Consider the following 21,267-nt stretch of genomic DNA (forward strand, 5'->3'; position numbering starts at 1 on the left):
CTTTCTTTCTTTCTTTCTTTCTTTCTTTCTTTCTTTCTTTCTTTCTTCCTTCCTTCCTTCCTTCCTTCCTTCCTTCCTTCCTTCTTTTCTTTCTTCTTTTTTCTTCCAAATTTTTATTTAAATTCTAGTTAGTTAACATATAGTGTAACATTTGTTTCAGGAGTAGAATTTAGCGATTCATCACTTACATATAACACCCAATGCTCATCATAACAAGTGCCCTCCTTAATACCTATCACCCATTTAGCCCATCCCCCACCCACCTCCCTCCATCAACCCCCAGTTTGTTCTCTATCTTTAAGAATTTCTTATGGTTTGCTTCCCCCTTCCTCCTCCTCTCTTTTTTTCTCTTCCCACACATTCATCTGTTTTGTTTCCTAAATTCCACATACGAATGAAAACATACGGTATTTGTCTTTCTCTGACTTATTTCACTTAGCATAATACACTCTATCTCCATCCACATTGCTGCAAATGGCAAGATTTAATTCTTTTTGATGTCTGAGTAATATTCCATTGCATATATACACCACATCTTCTTTATCCACTCATCAGTCAATGGACATTTGGGCTTCTCCATAGTTTGGCTATTGTTGATAATGCTGCTATAAATATCAGGGTGCACGTACCCCCTTAGAATCTGTATTTTTGTATCCTTTGGGTAAATATTGAGTAGTGCAATTTGTAGGGTAGTACTGTTTTTAACTCTTTGAGGAACTTCCATACTGTTCTCCAGAGTGGCTGCACTAGTTTGCATTCCCACCAACAGTGTAAGAGGGTTCTCCTTTCTCCATATCCTCATCAACATTTGTTGTTTCCTGTGTTGTTAATTTTAGCCATTCTGACAGGTGTGAGGTGGTATCTCATCATAGTTTTGATTTGTATTTCCCTGCTGATGAGTGATGTTGAGTATGTTTTCATGTGTCTGTTAGTCATTTGTATGTCTTCTTTGGAGAAATGTCTGTTCATGTCTTCAGCCCATTTCTTGACTAGATTTTTTGTTTTTTGGGTGTTGAGTTTGATAAGTTCTTTACAGTTTTTGGATACTATCCTTTATCAGATGTGTTGTTTGCAAATATCTTCTCTCATTCCGTAGGATGACTTTTAGCTTTGTTATTTCCTTCGTTGTGCAGAAGCTTTTTATCTTGATGAAGTTCCAATAGTTCATTTTTGCTTTTGCAGTGACATGTCTAGTAAGAGTTGCTTGAGCCGAGGTCAAAGAGGTTACTGCCTGTGTTCTCCTCTAGGATTTTGATGGTTTCCTGTCTCACATTTAGGTCTTTCATCCATTTTGAATTTATTTTTGTGTATGGTGTAAGAAAGTGGTCCAGTTTCATTCTTCTGCATGTGGCTGTCCAATTTTCCCAACACATTTGTTGAAGAGGCTGTCTTTTTTCCATCAGATATTCTTTCCTGCTTTGTTGAAGATTAGTTGACCATATAGTTGTGGGTCCATTTCCGGGTTTTCTATTCTGTTCCATTGATCTCTGTGTCTATTTTTGTGCCAGTACCAGCATTTTATACTTCAGTTTGAATAGATGATTTAAACATTAGAAAAATAATATTTGAAAGCATGAGTATAATTTTAATCTTACATTAATTTAATTTTACATCTGTATGCAAATATATTCAAATAATGTAAAATTTGAATATGGTTGCATTTAACTTTTAAATTCTTTAACCCATTGCCATCAATAGAACACAGATTATGTGAAAATCTTGATTATAACAACATAGTGACTTTGCTAAAATAAAGATAAATAAAATTCACTTTACTTATTTTAAGGATATTATTTTTTTTAAAAGACTTTATTTCTTTATTTGACAGAGAGAGACAGAGCAAGAGAGGGAACACAAGTGAGGGAGAGGGAGAAGCAGGCTTCCCGCTGAGCAGGGAGCCCGATGTGGGCCTTGATCCTGGGACCCCGGGATCATGACCTGAGCTGAAGGCAGATGCTTAACGACTTAGCTACCCAGGCGCCCCAGGATTTTATTTATTTATTTGAGAGAGAGTGAGAGTGAGCGAGAGAGCTCAAGCAGGATGAGCAGCAGAAGGAAAGGGAGAAGGCAGATCATGACCTGAGCTGAAGGCAGACGCTTAACTGACTGAGCCACCCAGGTGCCCCTAAAATTCATTTTATAACATATATATTTTAGGGGTGCCTGCGTGGCTCAGTCGGCTGAGTGCCCGACCCTTGGTTTCAGCTTGGGTCATGATCTCAGGGTCGTGAGATCAAGCCCTGTATTGGGCTCTGGGCTCAGTTGTGAGTCTGCTTGAGATTCCCTCTCTCCCTCTCCCTCTGCCCCTCCCCTGATCTCTCTCTCTAAAATAAATAAAAATTTTAAAAAACAACATATTAATCTGTAAATAATGCGTATCTTTATTACTCACCTGACCATATCTGATCCACCAATAGAATACCTAGATACATGTGATAATAATTAAATGTAGTCATTTTGATGTTTTTCTAATTGTGTTGTTTTACACATTTTTTTTAAAATTTTGTTATGAGGGTAGATTTGTCAAGGTATGAGTAAAGAACATCCTTAACAATCCATTAGCCTGATTAATGGCTTTTTAAAATTTAGACCTATGATATGTAAGCCTCTATTTTTACTCTTGCATTGGGACCCTGCAAATGTCTACACCTTCTTTTCTCTCCCTGGTGAATCAACTCCCTGGTGCTCAGCTGATTGTTACTTCCTAGTTCACTGAAAAACGGAAGCAACAGAAGAAAACTTTCTCCACTTCCCACTACATCTCCCTCCCTACCTACATTTCTGCCCTTAGATTCTGTCTTCCCTCCAGGCACCAAATCTAAGTGTCTATCCAAGTCCACCTCCTCTACTTGTGCACTGAAACCCAGGCCCTCTCATTCAAGGATACCACTCCTACCACTCCTACAATTACGACTTTGCCCCCTTGTCTCCTCCCTCTCTACTTAGTCATTCCTATGAGCATATAAAAATACTAGAATATACCCATTAAAAAATCCTTCCTCTTGATCCCACATCTCCTTCTACATTATGCTGTATTTCTCTCCTTCCCTTTAGGGCAACATTCTTTGAAAGAACTGGCTGTGCTCTTGTTCTCCTCTTACTCACCTACCACTCTCTCTTGAACTCTCTCCACTTCTTCCATCAAGAGGTGGATTTATGAGATCTATATCTCCTCCCTATAAATCTGAACAGGTTTGTGACTCTCTTGTAACCAATAAAATGCAATGAAGCCATGCTGTCTGATTTCTGAGGCTAGCTCTAAAAAGTGATGCACCTTCTGCCCTTTTCACTGCAACACTTGCTTTCAGAGCCATGAGGGCCATGTAAGAATTCTAACTACCCCAATGTTACCATGCTGTAAAGAAGCCCAAGCTACATGGAGAGGACTTGTGTAGGTATTCTGGCCAACAGCTCCAGCAGAGATACAGCTGACAGCTAACATCAATTACCAGAAGATGTCTCCAGATGATTCCACCTCAGTAGTTAAGTCACCCCCAGTCTTCCCAGCTGAGGATCCAGACATCACCAAAGACAAGCTGTCCTTACTGTATTCTTTCTGAATTCCTGACAGCATTCCACAAGCATAATAAAATGGTTGTTTTATACCACTAAGTTTTGGGTATTTTAGGCGGCAATAGTAACTGGGACAGTGTGTGTGTGTGTGTGTGTGTGTGTGTACATATATATGTTCATATATTTCCTTGCTTGGTTTGTGGACAGGGCCTAGAAACAATGGCATCTCTGTAGCAGTAAGGACATCTAGCACCTAGATCTTGGTTTCCAAGTGCCATCCTGTTAGAAGAAGCCAGAAGAAGACATGGTTGATTCCTGGGCTGAGGCAGGAAAAGTACAAATTGAAAGCATGGATAACCTCTTGCAGAGAAAGTAAGGAAGTGCTCAAATAATGTTAAGGAGATTTCAGAAGGACAAGGGATCCAGCTTGAAGGGCTATTTCATTTGCCAAATTTGGGGTAATTTGTGCATCAAAATAATAATGATAGTAACCTATTATAATTCATTAAGTAAAATAGAAGTCCACAGGTTCAGACAATAAATATGATAGTAATGGATTACAGTTTATTGAGTAAGATAGGAATCTATGAGTCCATAGGATATCAATGGATGAATAAATGAGGAAGAAGGGAATGCTCTCTTTTATAGCAGATTGTTGACTAAAAGTTGAAGAAGAAATGATGGAATTAAAAATCGGTTTTTAATAAACATTATCATGGCAGTTATTCTAATGGGGGTTATCAATGGATGCTAAGGCAGATAGATGGAGATCTGATGATGTAGCAGATACTTAGGAATTACAAAGAGACAAGTGGTGAGTTTATGGAGGAGAAACCTGCCAAACTGGGTTGGTAATACAGGGGTAAGAAGGGCTCACCTCCTGCACTTCCTGATGTGATACACTGAAAAGGACAAAACATCATTTTTCTCCTGCCTTCATGTGCCATTTGGGTTGAAGGACATCTTGCAGAAATGAAAAGCCTGTGCTCTTTATTTTTTTTTATGATTTTATTTATTTATTTGAGAGAGAGCTATCAGAAACGGGGGTTGGGGGGAGGTGGGGAGAAGCAGAGGGAGAGGGAGGGGAAAGAATCTCAAGCAGACGCCATGTTGAGTATTGAGCCCAATACGGGGCTTGATCTCATGACCCTCATATGACCCTGAGATCAAGACTTGGGCCGAAATCAAGAGTCGGATGCTTAATAGACTGAGCCACCCAGGTGCCCCTGGATACTAGAGTTCTTGATACTTTTCTGTAAACTTGAAATTGTTTCAAAAATTTTTTTAAAATCCCATGAATAGGGCGCCTGGGTGGCTCAGATGGTTAAGCGTTTGCCTTCGGCTCAGGTCATGATCCCAGGGTCCTGGGATCGAGTCCCGCATCAGGCTCTCTGCTCCTTGGGAGCCTGCATCTCCCTCTGCCTCTCTCTCTCTCTGTCTCTCATGAATAAATAAATAAAAATCTTTAAAAAAAAATCCCATGAATAGACATTACAGAAGACCTTGGTGCTGAACCTGTCATGTGGAAGGAAAGATAAAAGTGTTTGAATAGCCTTACTGTAAACTTGACTGAGACATAAGTGAGGGTATCAGAAATTAATACATTATATTAACATAGCACTTCACAATGTACAAAAAATGGAAATAAACAAAAAAAGCTCCTTATGTCATTTGCCCCTTATAACAATTCTGTGAGGCAAGAGATTTATCAATTTTATTAAAAAAAAAAACAACTAAAGAAAGTTCAGGTGACTTCCCCAAGGTCACACTCACAGACAAAAGATAAACTGAGGCATATTAAAAATTTTAAGCATTTATTTGAAGAAAAACAGATTTGAATGGGGCAGCACCAAACCAGAAGTGCTTAGTCATGCTCTGTAGACAGGAGCCAGGGGAAAGACTTACACAGATCCAGTGCAGAAGTGAAGAACGGCAATTATTTGGCTGGCTATATAGCTTAAAGCCTAGTTGGCTGTGACTGTCCTAAACGTTTTGATTTCCTAACCTTGAGGAATTTACAGACTTAGATTTTGATTTGCTAACATAGGCCACCACGCCATCAGCGCCACCTCAGTCTAATGGCCTCTTTGTTCAATTAATTTAACACATGTGCTCACTTGGGCAGCACGCATACTAAACAAGAATTTAACATACCTCATAAGTAATTAGTTTGACCCCATAGAGTTTTTTTGACTCTTAATGCAACCCTTCTGTGGCAACAGCAAACAATAACATAAGTTGACTGTAAACAAAATTGTGACGACTTGTGTACCTTTTTGGGAGTGAACAAAGTCTTCCTATTAAGGTAGGTAAGAGACCCTAAAGGCTCCAGGTATGAGGTCCACTACCACACACTGCTTCCCCAGCTAGCTACCCTATCCCCCACTGCCCCACTTATCCCAGGGGGTCCTCAGGGACATGGGCTTCAATTTCTGTCATGGACCTTCCAGGCCGTGCCTGGGGAACAGGGCCAAGAAATGGCCTTCAACGCTTGCCCCGACGACAACCTCCTGGATGACATTCCCAGCCAGCAACTCTTTCTCAGGACCGCTCACTCTCCTTCATTATTGCCCCAACACTTAAGTCCCAATTACTCACTCTGGCCCCGCTGACCAATCACGATCTTTCTCTTTTTATAGACCTTCCCTTGGGCTCCTGCGGGTGCGATTATAGCTGTCCTGTGGAACGCAGGGCCCAGAAATTAGGAAGAGAGCGGTGTGGCTTTCGCCATCGCATGCTCAGCGGCCCGCAGACTTGGGGGAGAAGTAGTCCTGTGCAGCCTCCAGCCCTCCACTGCCCTTTCCCACCCACCTGGGTTAGGAGAGCCCTTCCCTTAGGCCTTTTCTCACCACCCACTGTAAAGCTGGAATGGGCTGACTGTGGCTCAACCGTAGCGTACTAGCTAGCTCCGCTTGCTCACTCTCTATCTGTAGGGCCCCAAGATGTCGGGCCCTGAGCCCAGAGACCTAGAATGACTTCAGCAGTTCCAGCTTGCCCCTCTCTGTGTTGGGCCTTCAGTTGCCAGGTCCCAGTTATAGTAAAGGCGGACGGACTTTATGAATCATCTAGTCCAGACCATTCACATTGCACTCCATGATTATATGATTGTTTCAAAGGCTCAGAGGCTCTTCTCTCCTTTCTCTCTCTTTGGTGGGGGAATTAGGGTCAAGCCCGACAGGTGCAGGGCTTGCTGCTGCCATGCCCCTTAATCCTGGTGTCGCTGAGCAAGGGCTTCCCTCCCAGCCTCCCTGATCCAGTCAGCTGTCAGACTATGATTAAGTATGGCGGATGAGGAGGCTGATGTGGCTGAGGAGGCTGTGTTCCTGGCACTTGCCCAGGGTCCCTGTCCTCCAAGGAGTCCCCTGCACTGGGCGTTAGACAAGGCCTTCATTATCTTCCTGGCCCTCACCCTCACACTCCTGACACTGGAAGCTGTTCGTCCACTGCGGTGACTGCTGCCATGAACAGAGTTTGGGGACCGGCCCCTGAGAACACCTTAGAAGGAGGAGCTGGAATTGCGACCACCTTTCCCATAAACATTCTCTTCCCCTGCTACAGAGGTGAGAGGGGAGGGAAACCGGACTGTTGGGGGCTATGGAGGGGACACTGGGAGAGCTCAGAGCCGCTGTCTTAAATTTTTTGCACCTACACTCCAGAAAATCATTTTGAAAAAGTTTGTACTTCTCACATATTTGTAAGTAACCATCTAAAATTTTTCATCATAAACTAAAATTGTTTCAAGGATGTAATTTCTGGCATATTGAAAACATTCACATTTAAAAATAAAACGGATCACCCTTTGAACGTCCAGAGTGACTTGATACTCACCACTAACCATTTAAAAATAGATAAACTAGCTCCTAACAATTGGGATTATTCCTTTCCTTCTTTCATGACTCTCTTTTCTCCTTGAACACCTATTACCAGTCCACTTCCCCAAAGACAATTTTAGGCTTTTATACTTGAAAATCTTTTATTGACCAATCTATCATACTTCCCTGCATATGCATATATTTTAATTGAGATGAAAAGTATTTTTCTTTCTTGTGACCATAGACCGAAAGGTTTTTAAAAAATTTCTTCTGTGCTATCATTATAATTATTATGAGAACAGAACTGATTAAATGGCAAAGATTGCACACATTTTTAAACATGGTTAAAAATTAAAAGTACATTTTTAATGAGATAGGAGAGGGGGTGTTTATGGTACCTTGATGAAAGAAATAGCCTATGTGTGTGTGTGTGTGTGTGTGTGTGTGTTTTAAGGTTTTATTTATTTATTTGAGAGAGTGAGAGGGAAAGTACGAGGCTATTTGTTTGTTTTTTATTTATTTATTTGAGAGAGAGTGAGAGGGAAAGTAAGACCTGGGGGAAGGGGCAGAGGGAAAGGAAGTGGGAGAAGCAGACTTCTCACTGAGCAGGGAGCCTGGATCGTGACCTGAGTCAAAGACAGGCCCTTACTGACTGAGCCACCCAGGCGCCCCACTATGTGTTTCTTTATTTAAGACAAGGTAAGATTTCATGATTGACAACCACAGCCATACCTCAGAGATTTGCAGGTTCAGTTCCAGACACCACAACAAAGCAAATACCGAAATAAAACAAGTCAAAGGAACTTTTTTGGTTTCCCAGTGCTTATAAATGTTTACACTATAGTCTATTAAGTGTGCAATAGCATTATGTCTAAAAAAAACCAATGTACATACCTTTATTTAAAAATACTTTATTGTGGGGCACCTGCATGGCTCAGTCGGTTAAGCATTCGACTCTTGATTTCTATTTAGGTCATGATCTCAGGGTCATGAAATAGAGCCCCACGTTGGGCTCTGTGCTGCGTGTGGAGACTGCTTGGCATTCTCTCTCCCCCTCTCCCTTTGCCCCTCCCCACCGAGTCACACACACACACATACTTTCTCAAAAAATAAAGAATAAAATAAAAATACTTTATTGCTAAAAGATGCCAAGCATCATCTGAGCTTTCAGGGAGTTTTAATCTTTTTGCTGGTGAAGGGTATTTCCTAGATGCTGATGGCTGCTGACTGATCAGGATGGTGGTTGCTGAAGGTTGGGATGGCTGTGCCAATTTCTTAAAATAAGACAACAAGGAGGTTTGCCGCATCAATTGACTGTTACTTTCACAAATGACTTTTCTGTAGTTTGCGATGCTGTTTGATAGCATTTTACCCACAGAACTTTCAAAATTAGTCAATCCTCTCAAACCCTGCTGCTAACTTATCAACTAAGTTTATGTAATATTCTAAATCCTTTGTTGTTGGGCGCCTGGGTGGCTCAGTTGGTTAAGTGTCTGCCTTTGGCTCAGGTCATGATCCTGGAGTTCCAGGATGCGAGTCCCACATTGGGCTCCCTGCTCAGCGGGGAGTCTGCTTCTCCCTCTGACCCTACCCCTCTTGTGCTCTCTCTCATTCTCTCTCTCTCCCAAATAAATAAATAAAATCTTAAAAAAAATAAATCCTGTTGTCATTTGAATAATCTTAATAGCATCTTCACCAAGAGATTTCATCTCAAGAAAACACTTTTTTTTTTGCTCACCCATAAGAAGCTCCTCATCTGTTGAAGTTTAATCTTGAGATTGCAGTTAGTTCAGTCCCATCTTGAGGTTCCACTTCTGATTCTAGTTCTCTAGCCATTTCTACAATATCTGTGATTACTTCCTCCACTGACGTCTTGAACCCCTCAAAGTTATCCATGAAAGTTGGAATCAGCTTCTTCAAAACTCTTATTTTTTTTTAAAGATTTGATTTATTTATTTTGAGAGAGAGAGAATGAGAGAGAACACATGAGAGGGGATAGGGTCAGAGGGCAAAGCAGACTCCCTGCCGAGCAGGGAGCCCGATGCGGGACTCGATCCCCGGACTCCAGGATCATGACCTGAGCCGAAGGCAGTCGCTTAACCGACTGAGCCACCCAGGCGCCCTCAAAACTCTTATTAATGTTGATATTTTGACCTTGTCCTATGAATCACGAATGTTCTTAATGGCATCTACGTTGATGAATCCTTTCAAGGTTTTCAATTTACTTCCCCCAGATCCATTAGAAGAATCACTATGTATGCCAGCGACAGCCTTATGATACGTATTCTGAAATAATAAGACTTAAATGTCAGAATTACTCCTTGATCCATGGTCTGCAGAATGGATGCTGTGTTTAGCAGGCATGAAAACAATATTAATCTCATTGTACATCTTCATCAGAGCTCTTGGATGACCAAGTGCATTTTCAATGAGCAGTAACAGAAAGGAATCTTTCTTTCTGAGCAGGACAACTTAATAGTAAACTACATTGTCAAGAGATGTGCTGTCATCCAGCACATTTTTGTTGTTATTTATAGAGCACAGGCAGAGTAGATTTAGCAAAATTCTTAAGGCCTCTAGGATTTTTGGAATGGTAAGTGAGCAATGGCTTTAACTTAATGTCCCCAGCTGCATTAGCCCTTAACAAGAGAGTAAGCCTATCATTTGAAGCTTTGAGGCCAGGCACTGACTTCTCTCTAGCTATGAAAGTCCTAGATAGTATCTTCTTCCAATATAAGACTGTTTCATCTACACTGAAAATCTGTTGTGTAGTCACTTTCCTTAATTATCTCAGCTAGATCTTCTAGATAACTTGCTATATCTTCTACCTCAGCACCTGCTGTTTCACCTTGCACTTTTGTTATAAAGATGGCTTCTTTCTTTATACCTCATGAATCAACCACTGTAAGTCTCAAAATTTTCTTCTGAAGCTTCCTCACCTCTCTCAGCCTTCACAGAATTAAAGACAGTTAGGGTCTCTGAGAGTTTGGCTGTGGCTTAAGGGAATGTTGTGGCTGGTTTGATCTTCTATCCAGACCACTCAAGCTTCCTCCATATCAACAAGAAGGCTGTTTTTCTTAACATTCATGTATTCATTGGAGAGGCACTTTTAATTTCCTTCAAGAACTTTTCCTTTGCATTCACAGCCTGACTGCTTGGCACGAGAGGCCTAGCTTTCAGCCTATCTCAGCTTTCACCATGCCTTCCTCACTAAGTTTAATCATTTCTAGCTTTTGATTTAAAGCGAGAGATAGGTGACCCTTCCTTTCACTTGAACACTTAGAGGCCATTGTAGTTATTAACTGGCCTAATTTCAATATTGTTGTGTCTCAGGGAATAAGGGAGGCTGAGGAGAGGGAGAGAGATGGGGGAACAGCTGGTTGGTGGAACAATAAGAACACACAATATTTATTAAGTTCACTGTCGTATATGGGTGTCATTTGTGGTATCCCAAAACAGTGACAATAATAACATCAAAAACCACTGATCACAGATCACCATAACAAATATAAAAATAATGGAAAAATTTGAAATATTGCAATACTTACCAAAACGTGACACAGAGACACAAAATGAGCAAATGCGGTTAGAAAAATAGTGCCAATAGGGGCACCTGGCTGGTGTAGTCCCTAGAGCACACAACTTTTGATCTTGGGGGTTGTAAGTTTGAGCCCCACGTTGGATGTAGAGATTACTTAAAAATAATTTTTTTTTTAAAAAGAGAAATGCTGCTGAAAGATTTGCTCAATGCAAACCTTCAATTTATGTAAAAAAAAAAAAAAAGCCCACAATATCTGTGAAGCACAATAAAATGAGGTACATCTGTGTACTTTTTTTTTTTTTTAAGAAGGAGAAAGTCTATTATAAAAGGAAACGGGAAGAAGGAGAACCTCTACTGCAGGCATTTACTCAGTAAGACCAATTTTGAGAAAGTTGAGCATCTGGAAATTAAATTCCTCTATCTCCTAAGTCTGAGTACTCTCTTGGAGAGTTTTCATGTTCCCTAATTTGAAGACTATAGGTTTAGACACGGTGTGGGATTCTTTAATGGAAGGGAGGGTTTGAGGTTCTGGTACTCTGAGGGCTTAGGGATATAAGGACCTCTGCGGTCCTAGAAAGTGGCAAGATGCTCACCACTTGTGGAATGTGAAAGTTTGCAGGAGACGGGAATCTCCGTGTTAACCGGTCTGACTTCCCCATAAGCTCATATTTGGACCCAGCCTGGCCTCCACTAGTCCTTCCGGCCGTCCTGTAGTTGGGTGAGATGGGGGTGCGGGCGAGGCGGGCGTCAAAATCAGTTTCTTGTCTGTTCGTTCTTTCCTCAGCTCTCCCAGAGGAAGAGGAGACGAGTCGACACCCAAGGTATTTTACAAGTGTCATTTCATCTGACAGCCCTCACAGCGGCAATTTGCACAGATTCTCCTCAAAGCTCCCGCCCCATATCGCCGTCCTAAGTCTCTGGAGCTCCTGGACAAAGCACGGCCTCCAGGTCATCACTGCCCGCACGTCGGGGACCCCCTCCAGGAAAGAACGGACAGCCACCTAGGTCCCACCTGCTTGGTTGGTCATTAGTTCCGTGGTGGCGCTTAAAGAGAAATCAATAAGAATAGCAACAATAATAACACATTTGTATAGCGCATTGTGCTATTTGTATGCATGTGTTATGATTTCACGCTTGGGAGCTGTAGGCACCTGGAAGTAGAAGTAGCTGCTGGACAGCGGCAAGGGAGCGCGCAGCCAGCAGAAGGGAAGGGGCAGGCGCAGTCGATTAAGCCGTGGAAAGAGTACCTGGCAGGTAGGAAAGCAGCGCCGGAAGGCTGGTCAATGGCCCAGCGGAAGGAAGAGGGTTTTTTTTTTTTCCCCTCTAAAGAGACTCTCGCTCTTCGCTGCACCCCTGCGCAGTCTTGGAGGGCCCAATTCCTTAGCTGTCCTGTTCCGTTCCCCCTCCCTTACTTGGAAAGGTGGCTCAGTCCTTCCCGCCCACGACCCGCCGGCGGTTGGGCCGGATGCAGGAAGTTTCTGATTGGCAGAGTCGCAGAAGCACCGGGTGAAAAGAGCTCCGTCGGCGGCGCGCCCGAGCTCGGGCCTAGCCAATACCGTACGGCAAGATGGCGTCCCCCAGGTACTTTGGGACGCCCCGCAGGGGACAAGCCCGCCCTCTACTGGTCACAGGAAAGGGGTCCCCGACCGTGTGGGCGGCACTGGAGGTGGGGCGGGCTTACCTCCACTTCCGGCCGCGGCCGGGCCGGGCGCCGTACGACAATATGGCCGCGTCTAATTGGCTGTAGGCGGAAACTCTGCGACTTCCGTTCCAGAGAAGGGCCTGCGGTGGGAGGGGGAAGGAAGGCGGAGGGAACCATGCGAGGTTCTGAGATCAGCAGCGAGGGTCGCCTCGAGAGACCGTTTCTGAGGTGGGGGCCGGACCGTGCGGGGAGCGAAGGCGGGGGCGGGAATGTCGAGGGAGAGGTACTGGGGAGTCCCGGACGCTGAGTCTGAGGGGCAAGCTCTGGTACCTTCCTTCCAATCCCTGAAGGGGAGTGGGGCGGCCGGGGGGCTGAACTGGGGGGGGGGGACTTGGCGGGAAGCTCATTCAGGGGAAGGGGTCGGACGCGGGGTTGGGATCTGAGAGGAATCGGGAGAGTTCAGTGCTGGTCTCGCGGTCGGTTACAGGTCACAGAGAAAGAATGGGGGAAATCGGGTGGGGTGAGAGGGAGGGGACTTGAGGTGAGATCTCTCCAACCTAACGCCCGGGTTTGAGGAGACCCGTCAGAGGGTGGAGTGTGAGGATAATTCAAGGAGGAGAAAGGGGAATGGATTGTTGGGAGGGAACCTCCTTCGCCTCAGAGAGTCTAGGAGTTGGGGGTGATTCTTTAGGATGAGGTGCGGGTGTGGATTTGACGTGTTTGAGAGCGAAAGGGGGAAGGCTCGTGAGGTGGTGCTGACGGGGGTGTGGTGTCTGTGCGAGGGAATGTCGAGGAAATCCAGAGTGCAATGCGGGAGATGGTCCAGGGGTTGGGAGAATCAACTTGGCAAGTATGAGAGATAGTGGGGAAAACGAAAGAGACTGGATAACGACAGGAGGGGTGGAGCTGGGGGTGGGGAACTTAAGGTTTTCAGGTGGTTTGGGGCTCCCGTAGTAAAAGGCCAGAAAAGCGTCTGGTACTAAGAGTTGCTGAAGACAGGCGGTGAGGACACTGTTGGGCAGGGCAGGGTGTTACTGAAGCCCAAGAAGACTGGAAAATGTGTGAGATGAAGGGATGGGCTGTGCTGGAGGGGCTCCTTCTGAGGCCCCATCCCCTTCCGGCAGGAATCCCGAAATCCCCAACACTTCCTCCCTCCGGGGGATTTGATCCCCCATGGCCACCGCTAACAGCATCATCGTGCTGGATGATGATGACGAAGATGAAGCAGCTGCTCAGCCAGGGCCCTCCCACCCACCCCCCAATCCGGCCTCACCCGGGGCAGAAGCCCCTGGCTCCTCCCAGCCCCATGGAGCTGGAGGAAGCAGTAGTTCTGGCGGCAAGAAATGCTACAAGTTGGAGAATGAGAAGCTGTTTGAAGAGGTGAGCTTTAGGGGAGAAGATTCTTGTGCCCCAGGGAGGGGGATGGCTGACTGGCTCTCCTGTCCTTTCTTCCCCACTAACCCCGCCTTGCCTTCTTTCTCTCAACCCCTCCCCTTGTCTCTTTCCCCTCCCTTCTTCCTCTGAACCCTCTAGTTCCTTGAACTGTGTAAGACGCAGACAGCAGATCACCCTGAGGTGGTCCCATTCCTCTATAACCGGCAGCAGCGTGCCCACTCTCTGTTTTTGGCCTCAGCGGAGTTCTGCAACATCCTCTCTCGGGTCCTATCTCGGGCCCAGAGTCGGCCAGCTAAGCTCTATGTCTACATTAATGAGCTCTGCACTGTTCTCAAGGCCCATTCAGCCAAGAAGAAGCTGAACCTGGCCCCTGCTGCCACCACCTCTAGTGAACCCTCTGGGAATAACCCTCCCACAGACCCCTCCTCGGACCCCACAAATGCCGAGACCACTGCCTCTGAGGCCCCAAGGACCCGCGGTTCCCGGCGGCAGATCCAGCGCTTGGAGCAGCTGCTAGCGCTCTATGTGGCAGAGATCCGGCGGCTGCAGGAAAAGGAGTTGGATCTCTCAGAATTGGATGACCCAGACTCCACATACCTGCAGGAAGCAAGACTGAAGCGTAAGCTGATCCGCCTCTTCGGGCGGCTGTGTGAGCTCAAAGACTGTTCTTTCCTGACGGGCCGTGTCATAGAGCAACGCATCCCCTACCGTGGCACCCGCTATCCAGAAGTTAACAGGCGCATTGAGCGGCTCATCAACAAACCGGGGCCAGATACCTTCCCTGACTATGGAGATGTGCTGCGGGCTGTGGAGAAGGCAGCTGCTCGGCACAGCCTTGGCCTCCCCCGACAGCAGCTCCAGCTCATGGCTCAGGATGCCTTCCGAGATGTGGGCATCAGGTTACAGGAGCGACGCCACCTTGATCTCATCTACAACTTTGGCTGTCACCTCACAGATGACTATAGGCCAGGTAGGGATTAGTGAGATACCTATCGATAACCCTTATATGTCAGATGTTTGGTGGAGAGGGCATCTCTCTAGTCCCGTCTTCTAGGGTTTGGGCTGAGTACTCTGACTTTATGTCTTCCCACGTAGGCATTGATCCTGCATTGTCGGATCCTGCCTTAGCCCGGCGCTTGCGAGAAAACCGGAGCTTGGCTATGAGCCGGCTGGATGAGGTCATCTCCAAATATGCAATGATGCAAGACAAGAGTGAGGAGGGCGAGAGACAGAAGAGAAGAGCTCGGCTTCCTCAAGCTACCTCTTCCCACACTGCAGACCCCCCGAAAGCCTCCTTGGATTCTGGCGAGGTATGGAAGGGATAAACCCTTCAGACAGACCTTGTCTTTCCCCTGCACGGGCCAGCAGGGATTTCAGGGTCACTGAGGGGGAAGAGTGCAGAAGGAACACAAGAACCAGACCCTCTGGGGCAAGGGATTCCTTAGAGAAACTCCTTTGTCCCCCAGGGCCCTAGTGGAATGGCATCCCAGGAGTGCCCTACCACCTCCAAGCCCGAGACAGATGATGAAGAAGATGAGGAAAGTGATGAGGAAGAGGAAGAAGAGGAAGAGGAGGAGGAAGAAGAGGAAGAGGAAGAAGAAGAAGAGGAGGCCACAGATTCTGAAGAAGAGGAGGATCTCGAACAGATGCAGGAAGGTCAGGGGGATGATGAAGAGGAGGAGGAGGAGGAGGAGGAGGAGGAAGCAGGTATGTCGAGAACAATCCCCTCGTGTGTCAGTTCCCTCTACCCTGTTGGATGTGAACCACCTGTTTGAGACCCTTCCCTTCCTCCTTTTACTCTCAGCAGTATTCTTTCCCTGAGTTCTCATGCTACCTCTCCCCTCTTTTCTTCTTTTCCAGGTCAGGATGGAGACAAGAGCCCCATGTCCCCACCACGGATGTCCACTGAAAATAATCTGGAACCTAGCAAAGGAATCAGCAGGTCTGTGGGGGAGCAGCAAAACAAAGGACTCATGGTGTCACCATCTTCACTGTCAGAAGAGCCCTTGGCCCCCTCCAGCGTAGATGCTGAAAGCAATGGAGAACACCTTGAGGAGTTACCCCTGGAGGAAGAGAGCCCTATGTCTCAGCTCTTTGAGCTAGAGATTGAAGCCTTGCCCTTGGATACCACCCCTTCCCCTGAGGAGAGGGACATTTCCTCTTCTAGGAAGCAATCAGAGGACCCCCTCACCACTGTCTTGGAGAATGGAGCAGCCATGGTCACCTCCACTTCCTTCAATGGAGGTGTCTCTCCTCACACCTGGGGAGATTCCTGTCCCCCCTGCAAGAAGTCTCGGAAGGAGAAGCAAACTGGAGCAGGGCCATTGGGAAACAGGTAACAACAACAACAAGGAGGAGGAGGACGGAGGCCAAGGAGAGATTACAGGGGGCTTTCTGAGAGGAATATTAAGGAACTGGGTCTGCTGGGAGAGATTGTATGCTACCCCTCCAGCCTCAGGCTCTCCATACCCCCTTACATATTTGTGTTTCTGTCCCCAGCTATGTGGAAAGGCAAAGGGCAGTGCATGAGAAGAATGGGAAGAAGATACCTACCCTGTACAGCCCACCTTCTCCCCTGACTTCCATGGCCCCAGTTGCTGATTCCTCGACGAGAGTGGACTCTCCTAGCCATGGCCTGGTGACCAGCTCCCTCTGTAGCCCATCTCCAGCTCGGTTGTCCCAAACCCCCCATTCACAACCCTCCCGGCCTGGTACTTACAAGGTAAGAGGGGGAGGCAGTTTTTCCCTAACTTAATTCTCTTTCATTGTTTAGTTTCAGGTGTTCCATCTGAATATTACACACACCACATCCTCTCTCTTCCTTTTTCCTCACCCCTATTTTTAATCTCTGATAAGTCCTTCCCTCTGCTTCTCCTCCCCTTATATTCCAGACGTCTCTTTCTGACTCTGTCTCTCACTCCCCTGCAGATGAGTGTGGCCACACAGTGCGATCCAGAGGAGATCATCGTGCTCTCAGACTCTGATTAGCCGCCTCTCCTCCCACTCCCAGCCTCCAAAATGTTTTGGGATAGTATTTGGAGGATGGTGGGAAGCTGATGACAGAGGAAGGGATTGACTGAGCTAATCCCCTTTTGGTGGTGTTTCTTTTAAAAAAAAACAAAACAAAAAAACAACAAAAACTTAAGTTTTACACAGAAACATTAATAAACAATAAAGTTCTTTTCTTATTGTATCCTTGTCTTTTCCTTGTCCTTCTATGCTCACCGCTCAGCACCAGCTGTTCTCTGGTTCAGGGTTACCCTGACTCCTGGCTACCCCTTGGAGCTGTCCTTTGTAGCCTGTCTTTAGATTGTCTCTCTCGGAGTTCCCTCGCCCTCAGGCCTTCCCCTTGCCCTCTGCCAGGCACTAAAAAAAAACGTGCTTCGGCGTCCGGAATGCGCTTTACTTTCTCACTTTGAGCGGTAGGAGTAAAAAGGCCAATCGCGGGCCGACTCAAGGTTATTTGGCCAATCCGTGCCCGGAGGAAGGGGGCGGGGCTCCAGGGGGACTGTCAGAAGCTGGGAGAGCCGGGCGATTAGATCCCGCAAACCCGCTAATGGCCACAGTTCAGGGGCGGAGCCTAAGCAGTGATGGCCAAGACCCTTGGCCAATGGGAAGGGCAGGCTTACAGAATTAAAGGGGAATGAGTGCTTCGGCCGAACCACCAAGCCCTGAGTTCTTCGGCGGCGGAAGAGGCCTGGTACCTTTAAGGTGGAATGAGACAGCTGTTCTTTAAAGGAGAAGTTGCCGAGTCGGCCGAGTATTGCCCAGGGGCACGGGCGGGGGTGCCCGCCTGTCCCTTTAAAGCCGGAGGGGCGGGAGGCGGAGCGGAGGCGGAGGGCGGAGGGAGTCGGCGCAAGATGGCGGCGGGAGGGGCCCAGGCTGCGGCTCTGGCCGCCGAGTGAGGGGCGGGGGGGCCCGGGGGCGCGCGGCCCGGTAAGCGGGGACGCGCGGCGTTGGGGGGCGCCTTCCGGGTGGGAGAGGAGGTCGAAGTAGCGCTTGGGGCGGGGCAGAGGGGGGCGGGGTCCGGTGTGGGCGGGGGTAGACAAGGGGCGGGGCCGAGAGGGCCACGGGGGTGGGCCTTGAAGAGGCGGGGCCGAAAGGGCCAAGGGGCGTGTCTTGGGGGCGGGGCTAGAGGTAAGCCGGGGGGCGGGGGGCAAAGGGGGCCTTGGCTCGCGGAAGAGCTTGGGGGGTGCATAGCCTAAAAAACACATGGGGCGGGAATGGTTCTCAGTACAGGAACAGACTTGCCCCCTCCCAATAAAAGGATGCAAAACACCAAATAAGGGAAATGGAAAGTCAGGCTCTCAGGCAAATGGGAAATTACGAGGAGAGGCACTCCACTCCCCAAGAGCACCTTATTTCTCTAATCTCCAAGGAAAGAGCACTGGATTTGGAGTCAGGACATCTGCGTTTGCTGGCACTGTCACTGGCTGTGTGATCTTGGATAATCTCGTAATCTTTCTGAGCCTCAGTTTGCTGTCTGTCAAATAGGGTTGAGAGGGATACCTACCTTACAGTGTTGTGGGGAATTACTCAGATAAAGGGTGTGAACGTGTTTTTAAACTGTAAAGGGAAGGGCTGTGTCATTATGAGATGTTACCACTCTTCTCTCTTTTTCTTCCCAGAGACCCCCCCGGCCGCCCTCCTCCATCCCTTGTTCCTGTGGCTGGGGGGGTACCCCTCCCTCCACGCCATGGAGCCATCTCCTCTCTCTCCCAGTGGGGCAGCACTCCCCCTGCCTCTATCACTGGCCCCACCCCCACTACCCCTGCCTGCAGCTGCAGTGGTACACGTGTCCTTCCCTGAGGTGACCAGTGCCCTCCTGGAGTCCCTCAATCAGCAGCGGCTACAGGGCCAGCTCTGCGATGTGTCCATCCGAGTGCAGGGCCGGGAGTTCAGGGCTCATCGTGCTGTCCTGGCTGCCTCCTCCCCTTACTTCCACGACCAGGTTTTACTCAAGGGCATGACCTCCATCTCGCTGCCCAGCGTCATGGACCCAGGTGCCTTCGAGACTGTCCTGGCTTCGGCTTACACTGGCCGCCTCAGCATGGCTGCTGCTGACATTGTCAACTTCCTCACAGTGGGGTCGGTGCTCCAAATGTGGCACATCGTGGATAAGTGCACTGAACTCCTCCGAGAAGGCCGGGCCTCAGCCACCACCACCACCGTCACCACTGCTGCAGCCACCTCTGCCACTGTCCCTGGTGCTGGGGTCCCATCAGGGAGCGGGGCTACCGTGGTGCCTGCCACCATGGGCTCTGTGCGCTCCCATGCCTCCAGCCGGGCCAGTGAGAATCAGTCCCCCAGCAGCAGCAACTACTTCAGCCCCCGAGAGTCCACTGATTTCTCATCTTCCTCCCAAGAGGCATTTGCAGCTTCTGCAGTGGGCGGCGGGGAGCGTCGCGGAGGTGGCCCGGTATTCCCAGCCCCTGCGGTTGGCAGTGGGGGGGCTACCTCTGGGAAGCTGCTGCTGGAGGCAGATGAGCTCTGTGACGACGGTGGGGATGGGAGGGGTGCTGTGGTTCCTGGGGCTGGGCTCCGGCGACCCACCTACGCACCGCCCAGCATCATGCCACAGAAGCACTGGGTATATGTGAAGCGGGGTGGAAACAGCCCAGCACCAGCACCCCTGGTTCCCCAAGACCCAGATCTGGAAGAGGATGAGGAGGAGGAAGACCTGGTGTTGACCTGTGAGGATGATGAAGATGAAGAGCTGGGGGGTGGCTCCAGGGTTCCCGAGGCCGGAGGACCTGAGGCTACTCTTAGCATAAGTGATGTCCGGACCCTGACTGAGCCCCCGGACAAAGGAGAAGAGCAGGTCAATTTCTGTGAGTCTTCCAATGACTTTGGCTCTTATGAGGGTGGGGGTCCTGGGGCAGGGCTTGATGATTCAGGGGGGCCAACCCCTTCCTCCTATGCCCCCTCCCACCCTCCGAGGCCCCTGCTTCCCCTGGACATGCAGGGCAACCAGATCCTGGTCTTCCCATCCTCTTCATCTTCCTCCTCCTCCTCACAGGCTCCAGGCCAGCCACCAGGGAACCAAGCCGAACACGGGGCGGTGACCCTGGGGGGCACCTCGGCAGGGGCCCTGGGCATGCCTGGTGGTGCCGGGGGAACCCCTGGAGGGACAGGCAGTGGGGATGGGAATAAGATCTTTTTGTGCCACTGTGGGAAGGCCTTCTCCCACAAGAGCATGCGCGATCGGCATGTGAATATGCACCTCAACCTGCGGCCCTTTGACTGCCCCGTGTGCAACAAAAAGTTTAAGATGAAGCACCACCTGACCGAGCACATGAAGACACACACAGGCCTCAAACCCTACGAGTGTGGCGTCTGCGCCAAGAAGTTCATGTGGCGAGACAGCTTCATGCGCCACCGGGGACACTGTGAGCGCCGGCACCGCCTGGGCGGGGGCGGGGGCGGGCCGGGACCCGGGGGACCCGCCGGGCCAGCCTTGCCACCCAAGAGAGAATCCCCCGGAGGGGGCGGGGGCAGCGGCGACGAGGCGAGTGGAGCCACGCCCCAGTCCAGCCGAAGGGTCTGGTCCCCACCCAGCGTCCACAAGGAGATGGGCTTCGGTGGAGGTGGAGGAACGAACTGAGGGGGCAGGCTCCCAGAGGTAGCTTTCCGGATGGAGGAAACAGGGAGCACGAGCCAGGGGCGCTGTGGCCCTCAGGTGATCTCCCACCACGCTTAATGTCTTCCGTATCTCTGTGGACTTGTATATATTTTGGGAGAGGGACCCGTGTTGCACCATCAGCCGCCCATTCCATTCCTCAGCCACTCTCCCACGACGTATCCCCGGAACTGAGTCTTTCCTTCCCCTCAGATGCGTACACTGAAGCCCCAGCTCCAGACTCGGGCAGATATGGTCGGGGGAGGGAGAGGGGGCCATGGAGCATCTTGGAGTCACAGGGTCAAGGGTCAGGTGGTTGTAGTCTGTACATGAAGTCTGTGTTAGTGTTGTTGTGGGGACCAGGCCTTTGAGTCCCGCCCTTGTCCTAGAACCCACCCACCTCCCTAAGGACGTGCCCTATATTTCCACCCTCATCCCTCCTGTCCCTCCTTGGGGGCCCCCCACTGGATTCTCACTGCGGAGGGAGTGAAGACAAGGAGGGAGTAAGTCGTAAGAATACAAGGTTTTTATTTTAAATCTTATTTTTTTTAAATGGTGATTAAAATATTTATTGGTCATTTCATTCGGCTTACCAACAGCCCCTCTGTGTTTGCTGCAGCCCCGGCGCAGGTGGGGGAAGGCGGAGTAACCGAACTCTGGGAAGTAGAGGCTGGGGGGAAGGGCACGGAGGGAGGAGGAGCCTAGGGTTGGGGAGGGCCCCGGACTGGGTGGTGCTGTGTGGGCC

General features: G+C 48.7%; 3 protein-coding genes across 6 annotated transcripts; all 3 read left to right on the forward strand.

Moving 5' to 3' along the window:
• The first annotated feature begins 6,794 nt into the window (after positions 1–6,794).
• Positions 6,795–7,077, forward strand: SMIM40 (small integral membrane protein 40). The gene is made up of 2 exons (XM_044917226.1): positions 6,795–6,947; positions 7,072–7,077. The coding sequence occupies exons 1-2, from the start codon at positions 6,795–6,797 to the stop codon at positions 7,075–7,077; spliced, it is 159 nt and encodes a 52-aa protein (XP_044773161.1).
• A 5,349-nt stretch (positions 7,078–12,426) lies between these two features.
• On the forward strand, positions 12,427–17,096 carry DAXX (death domain associated protein). Of its 4 annotated transcripts, none has more exons than XM_021684562.1 (8): positions 12,427–12,447; positions 13,633–13,888; positions 14,042–14,873; positions 14,999–15,213; positions 15,370–15,610; positions 15,764–16,238; positions 16,403–16,625; positions 16,832–17,096. In XM_021684562.1, exons 2-8 carry the CDS (start codon positions 13,682–13,684, stop codon positions 16,889–16,891), a joined length of 2,253 nt encoding a protein of 750 aa, XP_021540237.1. In that variant the 5' UTR covers positions 12,427–12,447; positions 13,633–13,681; the 3' UTR covers positions 16,892–17,096. The 4 variants fall into 4 exon arrangements, with proteins under 4 accessions (XP_021540237.1, XP_021540238.1, XP_044773342.1 ...); XM_021684563.1 differs by lacking the exon at positions 12,427–12,447 and adding an exon at positions 12,663–12,736; XM_044917407.1 differs by lacking the exon at positions 12,427–12,447 and adding an exon at positions 12,684–12,736 and having other exon boundaries at positions 13,699–13,888.
• Positions 17,097–17,752: 656 nt separating this feature from the next.
• ZBTB22 (zinc finger and BTB domain containing 22) lies at positions 17,753–21,087 on the forward strand. Its single transcript, XM_021684560.1, has 2 exons — positions 17,753–17,839; positions 18,532–21,087. Exon 2 carries the CDS (start codon positions 18,600–18,602, stop codon positions 20,505–20,507), a length of 1,908 nt encoding a protein of 635 aa, XP_021540235.1. The 5' UTR covers positions 17,753–17,839; positions 18,532–18,599; the 3' UTR covers positions 20,508–21,087.
• The last annotated feature ends 180 nt before the right edge of the window (positions 21,088–21,267 follow it).

This window comes from Neomonachus schauinslandi, chromosome 8 (genome assembly GCF_002201575.2).
Source record: "Neomonachus schauinslandi chromosome 8, ASM220157v2, whole genome shotgun sequence".
NCBI lineage: Eukaryota > Metazoa > Chordata > Mammalia > Carnivora > Phocidae > Neomonachus > Neomonachus schauinslandi.

What these genes read in the sequence shown, in the direction of transcription:
- SMIM40 (XM_044917226.1), top strand. Translation starts at nt 6,795, where the DNA reads ATGGCGGATGAGGAGGCTGATGTGGCTGAGGAGGCTGTGTTCCTGGCA.
- DAXX (XM_044917407.1), top strand. Translation starts at nt 12,684, where the DNA reads ATGCGAGGTTCTGAGATCAGCAGCGAGGGTCGCCTCGAGAGACCGTTT. An exon ending in CTCGAGAGACCGTTTCTGAG is followed by an intron (nt 12,737 to 13,698) that starts GTGGGGGCCGGA and finishes CACCGCTAACAG; the next exon opens with CATCATCGTGCTGGATGATG. An exon ending in CCTCCTTGGATTCTGGCGAG is followed by an intron (nt 15,214 to 15,369) that starts GTATGGAAGGGA and finishes TTTGTCCCCCAG; the next exon opens with GGCCCTAGTGGAATGGCATC.
- ZBTB22 (XM_021684560.1), top strand. Translation starts at nt 18,600, where the DNA reads ATGGAGCCATCTCCTCTCTCTCCCAGTGGGGCAGCACTCCCCCTGCCT.